A 22,951-nucleotide genomic window follows, 5' to 3' on the forward strand; every position below is an offset into this window, starting at 1 on the left:
ACTTTCAAAGTACTTCTCTTTCCTTGGGGCACAGTAACCCCAGGTAGAAGGTAAGGAGAAGAATCACAGTACATATTTGTAATGTTATGAAGCGTACTTCCTCAAAGATACCCAGTCTCCTCTTCCTACCAAGGGATTTGTGAACCGACTGCTGGATGGCCAAGGCTTCATCAGGTTTGCGCTGCAGAAGGGAGAGGGAGAGGAAGATGGAAAGAGAGAATAGAGACAGCATCGGGAGGGGAAGGAGAAGGGAAGATTGGAATGAAGGGAGGGAGGGAGGGAGAGACCTCTAAGTATATGGTAATGTCCATAGCTGTGTACCCCATGACCCATAGAGGGAAATATGACAAATTTTAGGCAATTTGAGCATCAAAATAAATAATGATGGTGTTATGAGCTGATCGTGTCCCCACCAAATTTGTATGTTGGAGCTCTAACTCCCTATACCTTATAATGTGGCTGTGTTTGAAGCTAGGGCCTTTATAGAGGTAATTAAGGTAAAATGATGTCAATCCAATATGACTGGTGTCCTTATAAGAAAAGGAGATTAGGAGGCTTCCCTGGTGGCGCAGTGGTTGAGAGTCCGCCTGCCGATGCAGGGGACACGGGTTCGTGCCCCGGTCCGGGAAGATCCCACGTGCTGCGGAGCGGCTGGGCCCGTGAGCCATGGACGCTGAGCCTGCGAATCCGGAGCCTGTGCTCCGTAACGGGAGAGGCCACAACAGTGAGAGGCCCGCGTACCGCAAAAAAAAAAAAAAAAAAAAAAAAAAAGAGTAGCCCCTGCTTGCGAATCCGGAGCCTGTGCTCCGTAACGGGAGAGGCCACAACAGTGAGAGGCCCGCGTACCGCAAAAAAAAAAAAAAAAAAAAAAAAAAAGAGTAGCCCCTGCTTGCCGCACCTAGAGAAAGCCCGCACGCAGCAAAAAGTTATATCACCAAAAATAGGGCAAACTGACATCATGTGCCCCTTTATATGAATCCACAGACAACTAACGTCTGCCCATTCCAGACAAAACTGCATCACCTGAAAACAATCATGAGGAAACATCAGACTCAAACAGAAACTTTCTACAAAATAAATGGCCTGTTCTCAAAACAAAGAAAAAACAAACAAAACAAGAAACGAAAGACGAAGAAAGACTGCTGAACTACTTCAGTTCGTTAAAGCAAACGAGAGAGGCACGACACCTAAATGCAAAGTGTGGTCCTGAGTTGGACAATTGACCACACCCGAAGAGAGAGTGGATTAAATAGTATGTTATCAACGTTAAACTTCCTTGTGGTAACAATACTGAAGTTATGTAAGAAGACTGTCATCACAAATCTAGTCACCAATCAATACCACTGGCTACAATCGCCTCCTCCCCTCCCCAGAGATTTCGCGATGATTCAGATGAGCCCTCCCAGGCCTTCGCCCTCTCTCTCCCTGACATCATCCCTGTCGCTGCTGAAGCCCTTTTCCTCTCTGCCTTTCCCACCCTCTCCACCTTCTCCCTACCTGGCTCCTTCCTTGTCTCTGTCCTCTTCTGCGTCCTTGCTGTCCCCACCCTGGCTCCTTCCCCCAGCGAGCGGCTCGCTTTCCTTTCCAGGCTTGCGCTCTGCAGCCTCGGGAGCGGCCGCGCGAAGTCGGAGGAACTGGTGCTGAGGCAGCGGTTCGCGCGGGATCCGGACTCGGGGACCCAAGCCCGCGCGGAGCTGGGACAGGGGGCCAAGCTCGCCCGCCGGGCGCCCTCCTGCCCGCGATGGGCTGCTCCAGCAGCGCCCTCAACAAGGCCGGCGACGGCATCAGGCCCCGCAGCGGTGAGCAGGGGACCCGGCCCCACCCCCGCCCGGGCCTCGGGCTTCGGGTCGTTTGCTCCCCGGGTGTCCGTCAGGTGCGTCTCGTGCCCAGGCGGCCCGGCAGGGGGCAGCTCCTCCCTGAGTATGCGAGTGGAACCCGGAGCGGCGCTGCTGTGCCCCAGGATGCGGCGGTTCCCGCGCGCTCCGCCGCGCACGTTGCCCCCCGCGAGAGCCCAGGCGTGGGAAGGCCCTGCTGGGGGGTGTGAGCGCGGGGAGTTCGCCTTAAATCCCTAACGCGGTCAGCCACGGCGTTCTCTTCAACAGAGGCGGAATTTCCTCAATTGACGATAACTGCTGTTAATCTCTTAAACGTACGAGATTTCAGATTACTCCATCAAATAGGTTCCTGCACTTTTTTTTTTGCGGTACGCGGGCCTCTCACTGTTGTGGCCTCTCCCGTTGCGGAGCACAGGCTCCGGACGCGCAGGCTCAGCGGCCGTGGCTCACGGGCCCAGCCGCTCCGCGGCACGTGGCATCCTCCCGGACCGGGGCACGAACCCGTGTCCCCTGCATCGGCAGGCGGACTCTCAACCACTGCGCCATTAGGGAAGCCCCGGTTCCTGCACTTTTAAAGAGGTCAGATACATTTTCCTCTATCCTTGACTTAAGTATTTCTTGACGAATATGCATGTGATAAAAAAAAAAGTGGTCTTCACTGAATCCTATATAGAAATTCAACATGTTATCTAAGTGTCTACTGTATAACAGCCGGGTGCTTGGCTAGATGCTGAAGGTATTCAATGTAAGTGACCCTACTCTTGGGGGTTGAGGTTGGAAGAGACAGACAACAAACAAGTTAAACAAATGATTGTAGGGAATGTTACTCTTGGGGAGGGACAGAAGTGTCCAACGGATGGAAGGGTTTTTTAATCCTCTCAGAAAAGAATGAGTAACCTTGTCTTTTTTTTTTTTTTTAGTAACCTTGTTTTAAAAAACATTTTATCGCCAGTATAAATAGCCATCCACATGAGTCACACCGTTTCATTTTTTATTCATGCTTTCATTGCTGTTCTAAGTTTTCGCAGATGTTGTTCTGAAAGAAGTGTTAAAACAAGTAACAACCAGTTGCATAGAAAATCAATTAAGACACTGCATAAATTGCTCAATGCACATCTCGAATCCATCAACAGGTGTATTTTGCTTCTGATCCTCAGACAGTACTCTCTTGTAATCGGATACTATTGTATGTTCATTAGCATTTCAACTCCATGGTCTTGGAGACCCCATAAATAATTCATTCCTGTTTCTGTAGCTCACAACTTCCTTAAATTCCGTATACAACCCTAAGCCTGTGTTTATGTGCTTTTAGATAAAAATAGTCCAAGGTTATTAAATGTCCCCTACATGCATTTACTCACTGTACTCCCAGTGCTTAACGATGCTTGGCACGTGATTGTTGAATGAATTACTTCATTTAATCCTTATAACAATGCTTTGACTAAGTATTATGATCATCCCCATTTTACAGAGAAGAGTAAATAATTTGTCCGAGGTTGCGGGGCTCCTTGAGAGTCAGAGCTGGGCTTTGAACTCAGTACTGTGATTCTAGAACTTGACCTTTCATCTGTTCTTTTCCTCCTTAAACCAGTTTGTGATAACTAGATTTAAACCTGTTTTTGTCTCAAATCACTCTGGTTCCCCATTAGGTGTGTGGTCATCCACTATGCAAACAACAAAAGAAATATAGTAAAGTATAATAGAGTATTTATTATAATTTAATAAATTTAATTTAATAGTATAATAGAGTTTATTATAGAAATATTATAGTACATGCACATAATATATTCATATGATATAAATATAATAAATATTATCACAAGTAAAATATTTATCCCTAAGTATGAGTCAGTAAAATATGAAGTTTATATTTGCTTCCAAGTTTAAACTAGGAATATTTGGAGGACACTTAGCCTTAGAGATATTTTCAGCAGCTACATAGATGTAGAGAAGTTTCCTGTGCCCTCCCATAGAGCTACAGATAATCTTCATATCATAAGAGATTCTTTTAAAATTCACAATATCAACCTTAGAACTCCATGAGTTAAAGCTAAAATACATCAACTAGCCTGTAGACTGGATTTCTGTTTGTACAGTTCCGCCTAACAATTTTCTGTAACTGGCTTAAGAACTGTTATACATAGTGCAGTATTAGCCTAGAAGCAAAAGCATCATAAAATAATGGCTTGGACTAGATTACCTCTAAGATCTCTTACAGCTCTAAAATCCTGTAACACTAAAATATGGAGGTATAATACTTATTTTCTGGGCTCCAACGAATCAGATAGTTACTACTGGTCAGGTAGCTGTTAGGCTGAATAGGAATAGTCCATACTATTGATTGCATGCAGACATTTGCTCTGACCCATCAGACACCGAATCCCACTGAGCTGCTTTCCATCACCTCCAAAAGATGACTCACTAGGGAAAGAGATGTGGGGGGGAGGGGACGAGGACAGAGGTAGAGACTGGCCTCTGGTGTAAATAATTATCCAGTGCTACTCAAAGTGCAGAACAGAGCCTAGTAAGTGGTAGTCACACATAGATTTTTACTGAATGCCCTGAAATGTGTGAGAAAAGAGGCTTTTCTTTTCCAAAGGACAACTAGACAGATTGAATTTGGAATTTCTTGTGTTCATGGAAGCATGTTCTACATATTAGGACAATTTTTATTCCTTTCAGTGCCTTGAGGAGCTGATGAGTCTGAACACAGAGATTCTGTTGACTTCATAGACATTAATGGACCCAAAGGTTTCCAGGTCTTTGGCATCTGAACCTTCCTCCCTGTGCTACCAGCCCCCTGCCTCTAGGTGTGATTACTGTTCCACTCTTTCCTAATATAAATGCCATCCGTTTCTGGCAGACTTCTTCCTGAGATTTTATAGCTTAAGCAACAATGTGGACAGAGTAAACAGATGGTAATTATTGACAAATTCTTTGCTAGGTTAATGTGTACATTTCCACTGACAGCTGTAATCATGTGTTTGTTCTTATCTGAACTCTCACTAGCTGCTTGGAGTCCACACTGCCTAGGTAATAGGAAGAGGGTTGAATTTCACAGTTATGTGAATTGATCTTTGTACTGTAGAAATACCTTCAGTCATCAACCAATATTTTCACACAGTGACATTTCAGTCCTAAGTAGACAAACACTTCTTTGTAATTGAAGAACAAACATCATTAGCATTAAAATGAGTTTTATAGGCTTTTCTGGCATACACATATTATATAAATGGGATCACTTTCATTCAAGTGCTAGAAGTCTCTGGACTGAGTCTTGTATGTCTTTGTGTCACCTCTAGAGCTTGGCACAGAGAATGCTCAGTAAGTCTTTGTGGTGGGCCTGATTATTACATACAGCTAATTATAATGGAATATAAGAACTATGTGCGTGGTTCAAAAAATTGAAAACATTTGAAAAATGCGTACAGTGAAAAGTATACCTCCCACCCTAGCTCCACCATCTGCTTAGTTCCAATCACAGCCATGGGTAAATACTTTTATTAGGTTTTCTTTTTTTTTTTTGTATATTGTTCCAAAGTTTCTTTATATACTGCAAATATTATTTCCCTCTCCCATCTTTATTCATATAGTGTATTATACCCATAATTCTTTACCTTGTTCTTTCAGCTAAAAATATGGAGCTCTTTCTATAATCTCTCTATAATATAGAGTACTTCTTTCTCCTTTTTTACCCTCGTTTAAGAATCCGTTGCGTAATTTATTTACCCAGACCGCCAGCAAGGGGCATTTGATTTGTTTCCAGTCTTTTCCATTGCAAACAAGACTGCAGTGAATTCCTTTACACATACATCATTTTGAAAGTATGCAAGCATAACTGTAAGACCATTTCCCAGAGGTGGCATTACTAGGTCAAAGGGTATGCACATTTATAATTTTGAGAGCTAACTGCCTAAATGCTTTCCATAAGGGTTGTACCAAATTACACTCTCATCAACAACATAATACATCTTTTTCTAAAATTGAAGGCTTTTGACATTAGTGCAACCTCATCAAAACATGAACATGGAGCAGAAATCAGGAGACAAGGTAGGAGCACCCAGTTGGTTTCAGATACTTTAGCTCATAATCTCATGTAATCCCCATAAGAGCCTTAGTTTCACCAAGTACAGCTAGAAAACTGCAGCTTAGGGAGGATAGGTAACTTGCCCAAGGTCTCAGAGCTAGTAAGTGATGGACCTGGGGCTTAAGCCCAATGTGTGTGCCTCCAAAGCTCTTGTTCTTTTCACAAACTCCAGTTCCATCTGGGTCCTGTCCTGGTTCTGCTAGAACTCGTCATGTGGCTGTCCACGAAGGAGAAATGCAATCCATATCTCTTGAGGGGGTGGTTGGGTAAATGGATGGACTGATGGAGATGGGGATTCAGGGGGATGAGAGTACTACTGGGAAAAGCAGAGGGAGAGTGGGCATCAGGACCCATGGAATAACAAAGACTGGAAGGTAACATTGGCCGAGATGGACTTGAGAAGATGGGGTTGGGTTGTGAAGAGACTCTCCTAGTCATGCAGGAAAAGATCAACACAGCAAAACAAAGCTTTGTTGTGTTCTATGAAATCATTCTTCTGTAAGATTGCCGCACATTCCAGCTCACATGTACACTTTCACTCTTTCCCTTTTGTGTTAATGTTTTACAACATCAAGTTTAAAATAAAAAACGAATACTTGTGAGGGTTCCTGAAAGGCTCACCAAAACTGATTAAAAAAACCATCAAACTTGGCCAGGCTTCGAATCCCGGTGTATATAAGTGTAGGTAGTACAGGTAATGATTTTGTTTTTTTAAAGCGAAATATCAGAATATAGCTCTCCAAGTGAGTGTTAATGTCAGGGAAGTATCATGATGGCCTCAGAAGCTTCCTTACTGTCCCGGAGCTGTTGCTGTCGTTCACATTCCTTAAACCCTTCCTTGGGAATTGCCATCAGGTGCTAGAGTTCATTCTTTTGTGTGTCTTCAAGGGTGTCAGAGCTTCATCCCTTTAAGGATGAAGATTGCGGGGGGGGAACCCCAAAAATCCAAACCACAAAGCCTCACGTTGTTTTTAACAGCTAAAACGCCATAGGCATTATGCTTTATGAAAATGAGTGAAATAAGCCAGGTGGTGCTAGCGTACTCAGAAACAAGGGTGGTCATTGGAGATGGAGAAAAGAAAGGGCAACCTGTGTCATGGGGTCAAGTTCAGCTGACACCATTTTCTTCTCCGTGGAAGGGCCCAAGGGGCTGTAGGGTCCCCAGGACTACTGGACTGGGCTCTGGTGACGCGGTGACTGTGTGGCCGTAGCCCCACATCCAAGAGAGATGACCCTCTTTTCTCAGACGACACAATCAACAGTCTTCGGGCCTCTCCTCCAGCCTGGCATTTCTAATAAGACAAAAACCCCCGAGGCCTGATCACATGCTCTTTATTCCTACCAAACACTTCTCGACTTTCAAATCTGTATGGCTTTACCTGCTTTGAGATGAGCAGATTCATATTAGGCCCGTTTCGGTAAGTGACAGGTCCAAATGAACATTAAGTAGGAGAGGCAAGGTGTATAAAGATACAAGAAGCGTCATGACATCTCTGCCCTATCTATATATTTTCCAGGTCACCGAAAGTCACATTTCATTTATATACAATTTACTCTATGGCCATGACAGTATAATTCAAAGTGGACATCAAAATAGCACCAATTAACATCGCGTAAGATAAGTATAAAATGAACTTGACTTCATAGGCTAAAGATTGAAATGACTCTCGGTCAAGAGGCTGCTCAACAAGCCTTCTCTACGACCTGAGCCCCCAGCCTCGGCCTGCTCCTCTGTGGCTGTTCCAGTTTCCTCTCCCCCAGGTCCCCCCATGCCATGCCCCTGGGGGTCAGTGATAGACCTGCTTCCTCTTCACTAAAAGAAAGGCCCTTGCGATCTGCTTTCTTCCCCTACAGTCATAAGGATGTACCATCAAATCAAGTATTTTTTTTTTCTTATCAATTAATTGTCTGCCCCTTTCACCAGGACACTCCTTCGGGGACAATACTTTTTCAAGCCTGTAATGTGTTTGTCTTTATACTCAGTGAAAAGGCCCTTTCTGCTTTCTCCAACAAGCAGCTTTTCTTTAAAACCCAGTCCTAAAGGGTCCCTGCAGGATGAGAACATTCCACCCTTTGCAGACCGCCCTGCTTCATCTATCTTCTCAGCCTTGCCCAGCTAATGCTGCTCTAGTCTATTTTTGGTGACAGAAATACATTTGTCCCTGTGCTGTATGTGTCAGAGCTTCCCAGCCTGTGAGCATGGGATCCAGTGTGCCAGCCTTCCTCCCAGCCTCTAGGGAGGCAGGGTCGGGATGGTCCGAGCCCTCTGGGTACAGCTTTCTCCATGTGCCCCGTGTGCTGCACAAATACCATATCCTATGTGTGCTGTGACATTAAAGAGATGGGAAGCCCTGGGCTAGGCCTTCCAACTGCTCTATCGCTTTCACTAGTAGTCTCTCTTACTGAGAGAGAACATTTGCCTTCAGCCATCCCAGTGAGGACCTCTGTTGAAATGTCCTCCCCAAACCCCCCTCCTTGCTTCTTTCTCACTGTCATTGGTAATGATAAGGAACTTTTTCCCCCTCCTTATTCTTATCCTTTTCCATTTTCCTAAGACTGATAGGAACCGCATAGTTTCCTTTGGCTAATTCCCTTTTCCTTTGTTTGCCCTGGAGTAGCCTCTACAGACTAGATGGTTTTTTGTTTTTCTTTATTTTTATTTTTGGTTGCATTGGGTCTTCGTTGCTGCGCTCAGCTTTCTCTAGTTGCGGTGTGCGGGGCCTACTCTTCGTTGTGGTGCGCGGGTTTCTCATTGCGGTGGCTTCTCTTGTTGCGGAGCACGGACTCTAGGCGTGCCGGCTTCAGTAGTTGTGGCACATGGGCTCAGTAGTTGTGGCTCGCAGGCTCTAGAGCGCTGGCTCAGTAGTTGTGGTGCACGGGCTTAGTTGCTCGGCGACATGTGGGATCTTCCCAGAGCAGGGCTCGAACCCATGTCCCCTGCATTGGCAGGTGGATTCTTAACCACTGTGCCACCAGGGAAGTCCTTTACGGACTAGATGGTTGTGAGAGGCTATAATCACCTGTACACCTTGAATTAGTGTGTGTGTGTGTGTGTGTGTGTGTGTGTGTGTGTGAGAGAGAGAGAGAGAAAGAGGTGGGGGGGCACACGTGAAAGCGAGAATTTCAACATACTAAGAGACAGTATAGAGTTCCAATTTAAAATGTGGGTCTGGAGTTGACTGTCTGGGTCTAAATCATGGTTCAGGATCATTTATTAGTTGTGTGACTTTGAGCCACTCAACCTCTTTATGCCTCAGTGATGTCATCTGTAAAACAGGATTAACAGTAGTTCCTATTTCATAGAGTTGTTCTGAGGAATAAATGAGTTAATACTATAGTGTACCTATAGTACACTAATGGAACTAAATGGAACCTAAATATTGCCTACACCAGGGATTGGCAAACTGGCCTGCTGGCCAAACCAGCCCACCACCTGTTTTTGTAAATAAAGTTTTATTGTAACACAGACATGTCCATTCACTTACACATCGTCTAAGGCTGCTTTCTCACTACGATGACAGATGACAGAGTTGAGTAGTTGCAATAATGACCCTATGCCTGGCAAAGCTGAAAATATTTACCATCTGTCAGTCCCTTGACAGAAAAAAATTTGCTGACCCCTGGCTTAGAATATTGTCTAGTAAGTCCTCAAAAAAAATGATCAGTTAATATCAATTTTAGTAAATCTCAATTTTTATTGCTTTTCCAAGATCAAGTTTTGTTTTTTCCCTCAAGATCAAGGTCTAGATCTGAATCTGTTGATTTTCTGAGCTTTTTTTCTTTTTAGTAAATGTGTTAAAGGAAAGTGACAAAAATACTGTCAGTAATAGCACAAGTGGTACAAAAATATTCAAAAATCACAAAAGCGGTTATGTGAATGGCCCAAGTTTTATGAACATTTTTCTAAGGCTTCTAGAGCTTATTTTGCTAGGTTACTTGCTCCTGTACTTTTGCTACTATAATTTTTAAAAAAGAGACTTGATTTTAGAATTGTTTTAGATTTACAGAAAAATTATGAAGATAGTACAGAAAGTTCCCATATAGTCCACATCCACTTTCCCCTATTATTGACATCTTACATTAGTAGGGTACATTTGTCACAAGAAATTAACCAAGCTTGATATATTATTATGAACCAAAGTCCATACTTTATTTATTTTTAAATTTACTTAATTTATTAATTTGTTTATTTTTTGGCTGCGTTGGGTCTTCCTTGCTGTGCGTGGGCTTTCTCTGCTTGCGGTGAGCAGGCTTCTCATTGCAGTGGCTTCTCTTGTTGTGGCGCATGGGCTTAGTTGCTCCGCAGCATGTGGGATCTTCCCGGACCAGGGCTCGAACCTGTGTCCCTGCATTGACAGGCGGATTCTTAACCACTGCGCCACCAGGGAAGCCCCCCCTCACTTCCCTTAATGTGATCTGTACTAACCATGGCAGCAAAGTCATCTGAATTGCATGTGGATCCCTAACCTGAGAGAGCAGTAGCAGCGGTCAGCTGAAAGACCTGGGCTCACAATCCTACTTGGTCTGCCCACTGCTTTTTCTGGGGGGCTCTCAGGGTACACTAACCACCCAGACTTGAGGTCCAAATGTCTGGTGTGACTCTGACTGCTCTGTTGCAAAATTTAAGTATTCCATCCCAGCCACAGACTTGCTAACTGCTAATGGGAATACTCCCTTCTTGAGCACAGACACCTGCTCTTGGCCGCAGGCACTTTTGTACTCTGCACCGTGATGGAGTGAGGCACAGACACAGTGGCCTCAGAGACAGAGCCGGGAGAACAGCCACCAATATGAGCACCGGTGGAGCCGCTTGCTCAGAGCCCTTAGAGAGCGAGGCGCAGCGAGTATTAACCTTCCTTTCAGATGAGAAATTAGAAGACCTCTTTGTCTTTTAGCCAAGGTGGAGGCTTAGCAAACCCAGTCAGTTCTGGGACATGAGGAAGCTTGAGAAAAATCTTGCTCCCCGGTATGGAGCTCACTTAGATCAGCTCTGGCCCTTGCTTCATTGCTGCAGCAATAAACTCACCTCATCTCTTGTGTTGCCATGGCATGCTAGCATGAGGACAGAGACCACACCCAATGTTTAAAGATGGGCAGCACTGCCTGCGGAGAACACGGGACACCCACACCCATCGGTTCTGTGTGTTTGTCATCCACTTTAGTCTCTCCTAACTAATCCCATCATGCCTTTCCCTGATAAACCCAGAGTGCTGCCATAGATAAGCTAACTATCTGGGGATCTTATTAAAAATACTGATTTTGGTTCAGTGGATCTGGGCGTGGGCCTGTGAGTCAACACTAAAACAAAACCCAAAAACCTCCCAGGTAATACTGATGGTGCAGGTTCTGGAACCACAATTTGCTTTAAAGCGCCTAAATCTTCAAAGTAGGATCACACTTCCTTTGGCTCACATCTGAGCTCTGCTACTCCGAACTGTGCACCCTTCCCGGATAAATGTTCCTAATCTTTCTGTGCCGTATTTCCTCAACTATACAATGGAGATAATAATGGACTTACCTTGTGGAGTTGTTGGGAAGATTGAATGAGATAATCCCTGTAAAGGTCTAGGCACAGTGCCTCAATAAATGTTAGCCACTCTTGTTCCTAGTGAAGCATCATGGGCGAGGCCTGTTTAGGTTGGTGAAGTGTCACAATTTATACATGTCAGAGACATAATCTTCACGTTCTCTCTCTTTTTCCTTGTTCGCTGACGAGTCTTTGATTTTGTAGACTGGATTTCTGCTCAAATGTTGGATTCCCATGTGCCAATAATGACCATCGATCAATGAAACTTGCCTTTTTTAGTACAAATACTGTGGATAATTTTTAAAATGTTTTATGCAATCACTGTAAAATACCTTTTTTGAAATAAGAGTTTATCTGATGGGAGTCTAGAAGAAACCAAAGAAAATGAAACTAGAAAATCATATCTGAAGGTGGTGACTATTTGTTATGTTTGATGACTGGCTCTGTAGCTCTTCAATGTCAGCCTCTCCCCTAGGCAGAAGCCCCCCATCTCCATGTGTACTTATTAAGTATTCCAGAAGTATCTTTCCAACTACATGTTCTTGTTACTCTGTAGTTAAATTTCAAAATTAGATTTACCTTCAAACTTTATTGCATTTACCTTGTGATATCAAAACTAATTTTAGGGACTTCCCTGGTGGCGCAGTGGTTGGGAATCCGCCTGCCAATGCAGGGGACACGGGTTTGATCCTTGGTCCGGGAAGATCCCACATGCCGCAGAGCAGCTAAGCCCGTGTGGCACAACTACTGAGCCTGAGCTCTAGAGCCTGCGAGTCACAACTACTGAGCTTGCATGCCACAGTTACTGACTCCTCTGCGCGCCTAGAGCCCGTGCTCCACAACAAGAGAAGCCACCGCAATGAGAAGCCCGCGCGCCGCAGCAAAGAGTAACCCATTACCTAGAAATGGTGGCAGCAAGGGAAAATACCAGGATGCCCTTTCTCATTGATTCTCTAGAAAACTCAGCAGACAATCCAGTGAGGTCTTTGGGATGGCTGATATGCCCCAGCCGTGGATTAGGAAATATTGACCTCAAGTTTTTCTCCTTGCTGGGTAGAAACTTTTCATTTTTGATTAGGGTAATGAACTGAGTAAAAAAGCTTCCACCATAATGTGAATTTCAGGTATGTTAGTTCTGGTTCTAATCCCTTCTGTAATGTTGCCTAGTATTTAATTTCTTTGTGTGCCTATCACAATGGTGCTTGCAACAAGGGTTGTGTTAGTTCAGCTGTCACAACAAATTTGTGCAGGGATCAATTTACAACAGAATCAAGAGAGATAATGAGCACCGAAGGATTAGGCCCAGAGCAGTGTATGATTTGGTAAAATGTAGGGTTCAGAAAACAGTCACATCCTTGAACAACTTCGGGTGTGGAGACAATGCATCTGTCCACAATATTTATTACATAATAATACAGGTTAGGCATAAAATGTCTCCTGTTTTTGAACAAAAGATCTCACTGCTTTTCAAGTTAGAGTGCTAGAAGAAATGGTGTAGAACCTTCTTCCACCTCAAGGAGTTATCCTGGGGATTCACAAAACCACGTGGACAGAGTGTGGAGACCCTTGGGTAAGAAGAGGTCGTGCGTAGGTACCAAGCTGTGCTTAATATGGGAAGTAGCTATTATTTGAAAATCCTTGCAGACAGTAAAGTCTAGGATGGCGAGGACCAGATCTTCCTTGTTAACTGCTGTAACCCTTGTGCTTAGCCCAGAGCAGGCATATAGTAGGCACTTGATCAATACTTGATGAATAAATGAAATTAAAGCCAACAAACAGAATGAAACATATCTGTTTATATAAAAGCTAACAGTGGCCTTTATTAATGCCAGTCAAATCTGGTCAAATCATGGCTGACATGAATACTACTTCACTCTCTATCAACAATCATGATTTAAAACTTACCGTTAGTAAGAACAGAATTTTATAGGTCAACAGTGACAACTTTACAGTGTTTAGGGGACTGTTTATCCAAGCTCTTTAATGTTGCAGTTCATTCTTTCTGTTGCTAAATTAGCTATAATTTATTGACTACTACTGGGCTACTGCTAACCCACAGAGGACCTTTATGAAATCAGAAAACGCTGCCCTTCCCACCCCTGATGCATGCAACCTTGCTGGTGCACACAGGCTGGAGTTCATCTCTCCCTTGCCCCTTCAGCGGGACGCACCCCATGCATTGAGAAACCTGCAGAGCCGTTGGCTGCGCCCCTGTTTACTGAGTACCTTCTCATGTCACATACCATGTTGAGTAATCACACACATATCACCTCAGAGTTATCAATGATCCTAACAAGGCTGAAAGGCAAAGATAATATCCCCATTTGATAGATAAGGAAACCAGGTCCAGAGAGTTTCGTAACTTGTCCGTGTTGCACAGTTAAGTAAATGATGGGATGAGGGGTCACACTGAACATCAGAACAGTCTGGAATGCCCTGCTCCAGCTGAAGAGGAAGGAGCCCAGATGGATCCCCAAATTGTACTTCCCTCAGCAGCTGGGGATAAAAACATTCCGAAGCATAAGAAAGGAAGTTTTGTGGTCACTGTAGTCTTTAGTATTGTGTCCTCTGAGAGAGGGTTTGAAACAACCATTTGTTTTCCAACCCTTTTCATGTATTGACTCTGCTCTTTCTTTTTTTCTGAATAGGCTCAGAGAAAGGTACCAGTATTAGGACGAATGGAATTACCTTCCCTTTCTGTGTGTCCACCACGGTCTCTTCCTTGCTAGGGCTGGCAGGTGAAGTGTAACGCTTTCCATGGCTAGCTTGCTTGGGTTCAGGGGGTGCCAGTCGCTGTGCTGGTGTTTTCCAGGTATCGACTCGTGTAATCCTCACAACAGCTCGACCGCTCCTCTTCCCACTCTACAGGTGATGAAACTGAGGCACAAAGAGGCTTAACAAGGCTAGTAAGTGGAAGAATGAGGATTCCAACCTAGTACATTGGAGGTGTCATTTTCAAGATCATAAGATCTCTGTCCTCCCTTTTAGAGCAGATTGCTCTCTTCTATCACATAGGAAAAAGAACTACTGAGTGATTAGTGAGGAGTTATTAACTCCAAAATACATTTATTTCAAAATTCAGAGTGCAGTTAATCAACATGAATTACACAATGAGTGTGTCACTACACTTTTCGCATTTTCTCTAATTTTTGGTGATCATTTTAAAGATGTTTTAGCTTTTGGGGCTACCTCAGAAAAATGTTAGAGACAGTGACTTCTTTTGTAATATTTCCCAGCTTGGTTGACTATTTTCAGGTTACAGTATAAGAATATTATATGTTGAGGACATTTCTCTACTTCACGTATGCCAGTAAGATTAGAAAAAGTACATAAGAATGAAAATCGATACTGTGATCATGGGCATCAACGTTCTAGTTATGACAAAAATTGATAGATCCTTTGGAAACGTAAGACACCATTTGTGTATAAATAAATTTTCACAAAGCTTTTGGTTTTAGGGGAAAAATACTTGACTTAGCCTGATAGCATAATATATTTTTCAAAATATAAAATTGAGTGGCTATGATTTGGGTGTGTCAACACATTTTTTCCTTCAAGCTTTCTGCTCTAGAAGAATGATGACGATCGAATGCACCCACAGCTGGCACAGCTGGATGAAAATCATTCGTCTCATTTAACTGACAGTACTGATCACTGTAATAACTATTTTAGCAGAAAATATAATTCGGCAGACATCTGTGATTAGCATAATAATACATTTCCTTGTCAATTCCCTAACGCAGCCATCGCCTAAACATCCTTTGTGTGGTATCTAAATGAATTATCTTGTCATAATGAATTTCTTTATAGACCTGAGAAATTGCTTCTGTTAAGTTGCCTTCTGTGCTATTAATTTGAAGGCTTCGTGCATAATGAGGCTGGAGGGGGAGGCGAAGGCTAGCCCTCCTCCCAGCTCTGGACCCCAGGCCCACAGCCTGTGTCCTGTGTCTCACAAAATCCTCTCTGAACTCTGCTTCTCCGGCTTCGGGCTCTAATTCCTTTCCACTGGGGGATTCAAACACAGTCGCAGAGGTAGGGTGGGAGACTATTTGATGTGAATAAATGTATTAAAAAGAGAAACAATTGGCAGTGAAATGAAGTAATGAGAATGCATAAACTAAGGACGTGAAGATCCATGACAGTTACTAACTCGGGAAAAACAAACTAAAACTTATTTACACAAGTAATAGTTTACTACATGGCTCAGTTCTTCGTAGCAGACATATTAATTATGTGTACATATAACTGAATATCGATATAACCCAAATTACAACATGATTACTATTGTATTTTATTTTTTTAAAAATATTTATTTATTCATGTATTTGGCTGCATCGGGCCTTAGTTGCGGCATGTGGGATCTTTGTTGCGGCATGCGGGATATTCCATTGCAGCGTGCAGGCTCCAGCGTGTACAGGCTAAGTTGCCCCACGGCACGTGGGATCTTAGTCCCCCGAGCAGGGATCGAACCCACGTCCCCTGCATTGGAAGGCAGATTTTTAACCACTGGAACACCTGGGAAGTTTCATGATTACTATCTTAAATCATTACTAATATGCAATTACTGAATTGAAAGGAAATGTGAATGTGTAATGGGAGAGGGTGAAGGATGATGGAGGTGCGGAAAAAAAGAGCTAAGTCTTTATTTTCTATAGTGGGAGTTAGTTGAAATGCCCAAACTAAAAAATAATGAAGTAGCAATTCACTTAAAGATACAGGAAAAAAAGTATCCCTCCCAGACAGCTAAATTTGACCCTAGAGAAGGGGAAAAGAGAGAGCAGACCTGAGTCTTAGTTGTATGTCTTAACTTACATTAAATAAGCAGGTAACTCTTTAAACGATATGCATATATAGCTGGGGTCAGGGGTAACTTAGGGAAAAAAAGAACAAGAAAAGATGAAAAATTATCTTTGGGGAAAAAAAGGTAGAAGAGGAAATATATCACCTAGAGGCCCATTTTAACATGCTGGTTTATTTTCTTCCAGTATCTCCCCCTCTGTTTGCTTTTCCTGTCTTTCTCCTTTCCAATGATCAACATTGCTATAATCATACTGTATGTAAAATTGATAGCTAACTTGTTGAGCACATAGTTGCACAGCAGACCTTGTGCTAATATACACTTTATATCCATTATTTTATTTGATTAACCCAACTGGGAGTGCTGATTTTTTAACTTATTATATAATAATTATTTTATTATTTTAGCATATGGTCTTCATTATCATCTTTTTCATGGCACAATAATATTCCACCCAATGGATTATTGATCTTTCCCCCAAATTATTAGACTTTTAAGTTGTTTTCCAGATTTTGCTGTTATAAAGAATACTGGGATGATATACTTTCCCCCAGAGCATTTCCCTGAAGTTTCTGCTTTTAGGGTAAATTTCCAGAAGTAGGATCACTGGGTCAAAGAGTATAAACATGTTGCCACGTTGCTTTCTTAAATTGTCCAGGGGGCACTTATGCATTCATTGTTTAATGTGATATGATGCCTCTTGCAACTCTGACGTAGGTAGGAGAGACAGATTCACTGCCATTTTTATAGATATGATTATTGGGAGCTAAGTTCCCAAGGTCACACAGTTGGCGGAAGAGCCAGAATTAAAATGCATGTTTCCCAACTCTTTCTTGATTTCTCTTCTAACCAGGACCCCCAAATGAAATGAAACTCAGGCTGGACTGTGCCTGCCACTTTCTCTCCCAGACATCTTAGTTTTGACCTAGTGGGGCTTCTCTGTCATGGGACCCTTTCCTTTCACTGAGGGCCATTCTGCTTTAGGGGGAAGGTAAGACCTCTCTAGCAGCCCAAGGACCACTTCTTGGGCTATAAAATCTTCTACCAAGCCTAAGGAGGAGAAAGGGTGGGGCAGAGGAAAGAGCATGAGGAAACAAAGGGTACTAAATTAGAATATGGAACTGGAGTCATGAGAAGGTGCACAAGGAACAAACAGGAAAAAAACCTGTGATTTTGGGGGATCTTCATGCTTAAGACTAGGTATCTGAGCTGAAAACACTAAAGAGATTTGACTTAGGGCATGTTAGGGTCACGGTATGGCCTCTCTGTTCTCAACTGTACTGTACCCAGGACTGTCTTGAACTGTTAAATCTACTTCTTGATAGCAATACACTTTCTCAGGATAGAAACTAAACAAGAATTTGTATTTTTTTCTTTTCAAATGAATGATAAAAAGTAACTTCAAATATGTATTTTTCAACCACAGAAGAAAGTGAGTCCTGCTTTGTCCAACCAAAACCACGCACACTGGGAAGAGAATCTACTTTATATGGCAAGGTACAAAACGAAAGCCTTCCTCGACTAGAAAAGCTCAAGATTTCAGCTGTGTCTACAGCTAATGGTGTTAAATCCCTCCATGAACAGCCCCTGGCAAAGGATGCTGCAGACCCACCAGGATCCACAGAGGAAACTCAGCCTCTTAAGGGACTGAAGGAGTCTGGGTCACCTCAGCCAGGTGGCAAAGATGATACTCCAGGAGCAGGAGAAAAGAAGAAGGACGTGGAAGCAGTGACAGAGGCTCAGCCTTTTAAAGGAAACGCTGAGACCGAAGCTTTAGGAGCAGAAGCTAAGAGTCAACCTTTGAGGACAGCGGGAGAGAGGGACTCTCCTGGAGCAGTGGAAGGTACTGAGAATCCACAAGCTGCCGGAGAGATGACACCCCTAGGAACAGCTGAGAAAATTCCACCTCTGGAAGCAGCTAGAGAGCTACAATCTCAAGAAGCTATGGGGACGGATGAACAGTCCCAACTCCCAGAAACAGTTCCCAAGGAGACGGAATCTCCAGAAATATTGGAAGGAAGTCAGCTTGTGGAAACAGCTGAAAAGCAGCTACTTCAAGAAACGCTGGGAGAAGATGACCAGTCCCAACTTCTAGAGATGATTCCCAGAGAGAATGGAACACCAGAAGTATCAGACAGAAGCCAGCTTATGGAAACAGCTGTCAAGGATGATTCGCTCCATAAAACTCCTGAAGGTCCAGGAAACATGGAGCAGATCCAACCTGAAAGAATAGTTGGAAACATGGAACATCCAGCAGAAATTCTAGAGACAGGGGCAAATGTGGAAACGGTCAGGAATATTCATGCTAACGAAGAGGACCAACACGTTGAAGGTAAAAGTCATGCTGTCACAGATTCAGGTTGTTTAGGTGTGCTCCATAAAAGATCATCTCTGGGGGACAGGGGTGGCTGACACAGTCCCTCTAGTCTCTGTTTCAGTGGTTGAAGTTCATTTGACCCAAACCCAAAAGGATTCCATACTTGAAAAACAGGCATTTGACTTTCTGGCACAAATTTTCTAAAGCATAGTCTGTGTCCAGATTTGTAACCTAGAGCTTCATTGTTGAATAAAATGGAATATTGAAGGAATGTTAAATTTCTGAATTTTTCCGAGTTCACTCTTCATCAGGCCCCATGTATGGCATGAGGATACAAGTTAAAGATGGTCAGTGGAGGAACGGACTTTTTAATGAAAGAACACACAAATAATGCCTCTTAGAGTGTCATTTTCATCTTTCCACTTTTTTTTTTTTTTTTTGCGGTACGTGGGCCTCTCACCGTTGTGGCCTCTCCCGCTGGGGAGCACAGTCTCCGGACGCGCAGGCCCAGCGGCCATGGCCCACGGGCCCAGCCGCTCCGCGGCATGCGGGATCCTCCTGGACCGGGGCATGAACCCGTGTCCCGTGCATCGGCAGGCGGACTCTCAACCACTGTGCCACCAGGGAAGCCCCATCTTTGCACTCTTATCCTTAGAAAATTACTGTCAGCCTGCTCCTGTCCTCCTATAGTCTTTTTATCTTTATTAGAAGACTAGAGAAATGTATTACGTCTTAGCAAATGGTGTTTTTTTTTTTAATGTACTTTACCAGTATAAAGCAAATGGTATCTATACTGTTCTTTATTGGAGTTATAATAAAAAAAATCTTCTAGGGCAGGTTTTACATTTTAGTAAATTTTGGCTTCACCCTACAGTATAATTAAGTGAAACATTCATCTGTTTTTTAATTCTCTCATTAGTTAATGCAGCAGTTTTTGAGTGTCTAATCATCTGCTAGCTGCAGGAATAATGGGTTACTCCCTGTTCTCAAGGGGCTCACAGTCTAGCAGGGAGAAGGCAGAATTTAAACAAAATACTACAGTCTACTGAGGTAAGTGCTTTAGTGAAGGTATATAAAAGTGCTTTGGGAATAACAAGGGAGAAGCAAATAAAGGTATATATTTGTTAGATCAGGGTTAGCAAACTCAAGTCTTTAGGGCCTAGGATAATGACAGCGGGTGAAGTGAGGGGCATATGTAATGCTGTGGGAAGCCCCGGGCACCTTGGTTAACAGGAGCACCATCCTATCAAAAGAGGCAGCTGCTTCTGGGCTCCACTCAAAGCACGGGGACCAGTGTTGCCCAAAGTGACTTCTTAGGGAAAAATTTGTATGTGCAATGGCCAGGCTTTTAAATGTTTAAACTCTTTAAAAGTTCAATGATTGTTTTCTTTAAACACCAGAATGACCAAACAAGACGCTTTCTGGGCACCCATAGAACACATTTTGAATTAAATACAAATGGAATTTTCTATTTGTAATATGTTCTACTGTCTTTCTTGGGTAATTCTGCATCCTGATTTTATATAAGAAAATGCGAAGACTCGGAAATGGTAAGTGACATGGGCCACTCCGAGGATCTGCGAGACCCAGGGCAATTGCCTTTCTTGACACCACCAGAGAAACTTACTGTCTAGACCTAAAGAGCAAGAGCTGCCCGCCTTGGAAACCAGCTGCGGGGCACTTTGTTGCTAATGCTAAACAAGTATCTCTTAATGTCACCTTTGATTACTTTTCCAGGTGAAACAGGAGAAAAGGTTGAAACAGACGTGGAGAATGAGAAAGTAAGTGAAGGGGCTGAAACAAAAGAAGAAGAAACGGGAGAAGCTGTGGGTCTTTCAGCAGCCCCGTATATAGGTATGGTGATGGAAGGGTGAACGGACACAGCGTATTATAACAGAGAAGACAGAAAGCGGCAGTGAAGTTTGTGGTTACAGATCTTATCTTTCAACATCTACGTGTTTTATACAAGGAGTGTGGTTATCATGTTCTTGATTACATTGTTCCATAAAACTGCTAAGCTGTGAACAGTTTTTCTAGCTACTTACAATTCAAAACTACAAAAAAAAAAAAAAAAGACGAAAAATACAATAGCTAGAGCCAATACCAACTAGGGTATATGTTCGTTTAAGAGTGTGAGGGTGTTTTCTCCACTGTGGCAATGGGTCCATTCAGTGTAGAAAATAAGACCCTAAAAGAAAGTATAAACCTTTAAGTATAAGTGGCCGGAGAAAGGAGTTAGCAGATTTTAGGGAGCTCATGATAATAAAGTCATACAGTTGGAATTAGGATGGAGTAAGAATGATCAACAATAACCGGGCAAACTATACGTAGTATTTCTTTCCTATCACAGAATTTAGAGCTGGTGGGAACCCGGGAAAGTATGTCATCTAATTACCTTCTCACCTTAAGTCTATCTACTACCATACATCCTTATTGATCGTGGTGTATTAAATATGGTAACCAAATTCTTCGTAAAGGAATGCAGACTCTGGTGCTGTTATAAGATTAGGCATTTTCACAATGAAAGGTTATACATGTTTTATGTGCCATTTTGAATCGTCTAGTGATTTTATACTTATGTGAGGTGTTTCAATTGGTGTTATCCTTTTGACTGACATTAAAGGTATTTTAAATTAACTGACTTTTAAATATATTTCAGAGGCAACAAACAGCAAGAATTAAAACCTAGATTTGTTGCCTATGTGGAGTCTATTCCTTGGGCTCTATTTTTTTTTTTTAAGATTACTCTGATTTAATATTAGGCTTTAGATGTGGAAAAGAGCTGAAAAATCAGGATTTAAAAACCATTTATACTATTTCCTTTGTGTTAAAATGATACACCACAGAAAGTCCCTTTTCAAGTATTCCTCCAAAGTTGCAAGGGATTTTGGTAAACGATGATATGTGAATAATAATAATGGTAGCAATCTTGCCCACCAATGAGTGCCTTGTGTTTATGAATATCAGGATAGAGTTATATTCTGGAAACATTTTATATCTTTATCTTATTTGTACATATGTGGTTTAAAGATAACTGCTCAGATGAATTAACTAGACTATTTTTACTTTAGCTTCTATATTAAACTGACTATTAAGATGATGTAATTAATTTTAAGAATATAGGATAGAGGGAAGAATTATCATCCTTACTCTGATTTTAATGTTAGTGTATGTTTCTGACTTTAAAGAGTTGAGGTAGCCAACAAGAGGAGTTACTTGAGTAGGTGACTTCATCCTTCCTGCAAAGTATAGAAGCTGGGTTGTGATTTGATTGAGAACAAGGATTGTTTTATGTGTCTGAATTCATGCATTTAGCTCTTTTAATGGGACATGATAGGTGCTTGATAAGTATTTGTCTAATCAATAAATGAATAATAAATACCAAGTATTCCCATTTACACTTAATTCATTAAAAAAGAATATAGGGCTTCCCTGGTGGTGCAGTGGTTGAGAGTCCGCCTGCCGATGCAGGGGACACGGGTTCGTGCCCCGGTCCGGGAAGATCCCACATGCGCGGAGCGGCTGGGCCCGTGAGCCATGGCCGCTGAGTCTGCACGTCCGCAGCCTGTGCTCCGCAACGGGGGAGGCCACAGCAGTGAGAGGCCCGTGTACTGCGAGAAAAAAACAAAACAAACAAACAAAAAAACCAATATAGAATTCTTTATATATTGAATTTGAAATATGAATTTGTGTGACACTAATGTTTTCATTCCAAAGCTGCTCAAGCTTAGTAAGACTATATATTTAGGGTAGTTCCAAAAACAGTAATAATTTGGGGTCAGAAAGTTACATAACTCAGAACTGCTATAACATCTTTCAAGCTACATTTTGTAATCCAAAGGTGTTTTTCCTGACCCAAAGGTATTTTTATATAGATATCTAGTAAATAGAAAATGTCAGAGCTTAGTGTAAAGTATGATCACCTTAAAAAGTGATTGTACTTTGTATCAAGTACTCAAATAGTAGGATTCATTTACTTAACAGGCATAAAGGTCCATTCTCCATTGTGTGGATTTAAAAAAAAATCTCTAACATATGTTAAAGAGACCTCTATTCAGAGCTCATTCTTGAAAGAAGTCTTTCTCAAAAGCATTATTATATAGTTGTAATGTAAAAGTTTTAAAATTACTTACTAATACCATTATTTTCCATAATAACTAAAATCATTTATTCTCAGAAAAATTTGGAAATTTGTATACATTTCTGATACTTTCTATACTTTTGTCTTTGGCCTTTAATGTGGTTACTAAGACATTTTTAGAAATTATTCTTTTAGATAATATTAATAACTTTGTAATTCAAAACCTATAAAGAAAATTGAAATGTTCCATAATATTTGAATATTCCAAAATTAAAACGTTTCATCTAAATAATCTGCTAATTTATT

General features: G+C 42.2%; 1 protein-coding gene across 1 annotated transcript; it reads left to right on the forward strand.

Annotated features, from left to right (window-relative positions):
• Positions 1–1,353: 1,353 nt before the first annotated feature.
• On the forward strand, positions 1,354–22,735 carry ERICH5 (glutamate rich 5). Its single transcript, XM_030862968.2, has 3 exons — positions 1,354–1,799; positions 17,674–18,579; positions 20,302–22,735. Exons 1-3 carry the CDS (start codon positions 1,742–1,744, stop codon positions 20,436–20,438), a joined length of 1,101 nt encoding a protein of 366 aa, XP_030718828.1. The 5' UTR covers positions 1,354–1,741; the 3' UTR covers positions 20,439–22,735.
• The last annotated feature ends 216 nt before the right edge of the window (positions 22,736–22,951 follow it).

Source organism: Globicephala melas, chromosome 17 (genome assembly GCF_963455315.2).
Source record: "Globicephala melas chromosome 17, mGloMel1.2, whole genome shotgun sequence".
NCBI lineage: Eukaryota > Metazoa > Chordata > Mammalia > Artiodactyla > Delphinidae > Globicephala > Globicephala melas.

Bases quoted from the DNA above. Each gene is read 5' to 3' on its own strand.
- ERICH5 (XM_030862968.2), top strand. From the start codon at position 1,742: ATGGGCTGCTCCAGCAGCGCCCTCAACAAGGCCGGCGACGGCATCAGG. The intron at 1,800-17,673 runs GTGAGCAGGGGA...TTTCAACCACAG, and splicing joins CGGCATCAGGCCCCGCAGCG to AAGAAAGTGAGTCCTGCTTT. The intron at 18,580-20,301 runs GTAAAAGTCATG...TTACTTTTCCAG, and splicing joins AGAGGACCAACACGTTGAAG to GTGAAACAGGAGAAAAGGTT.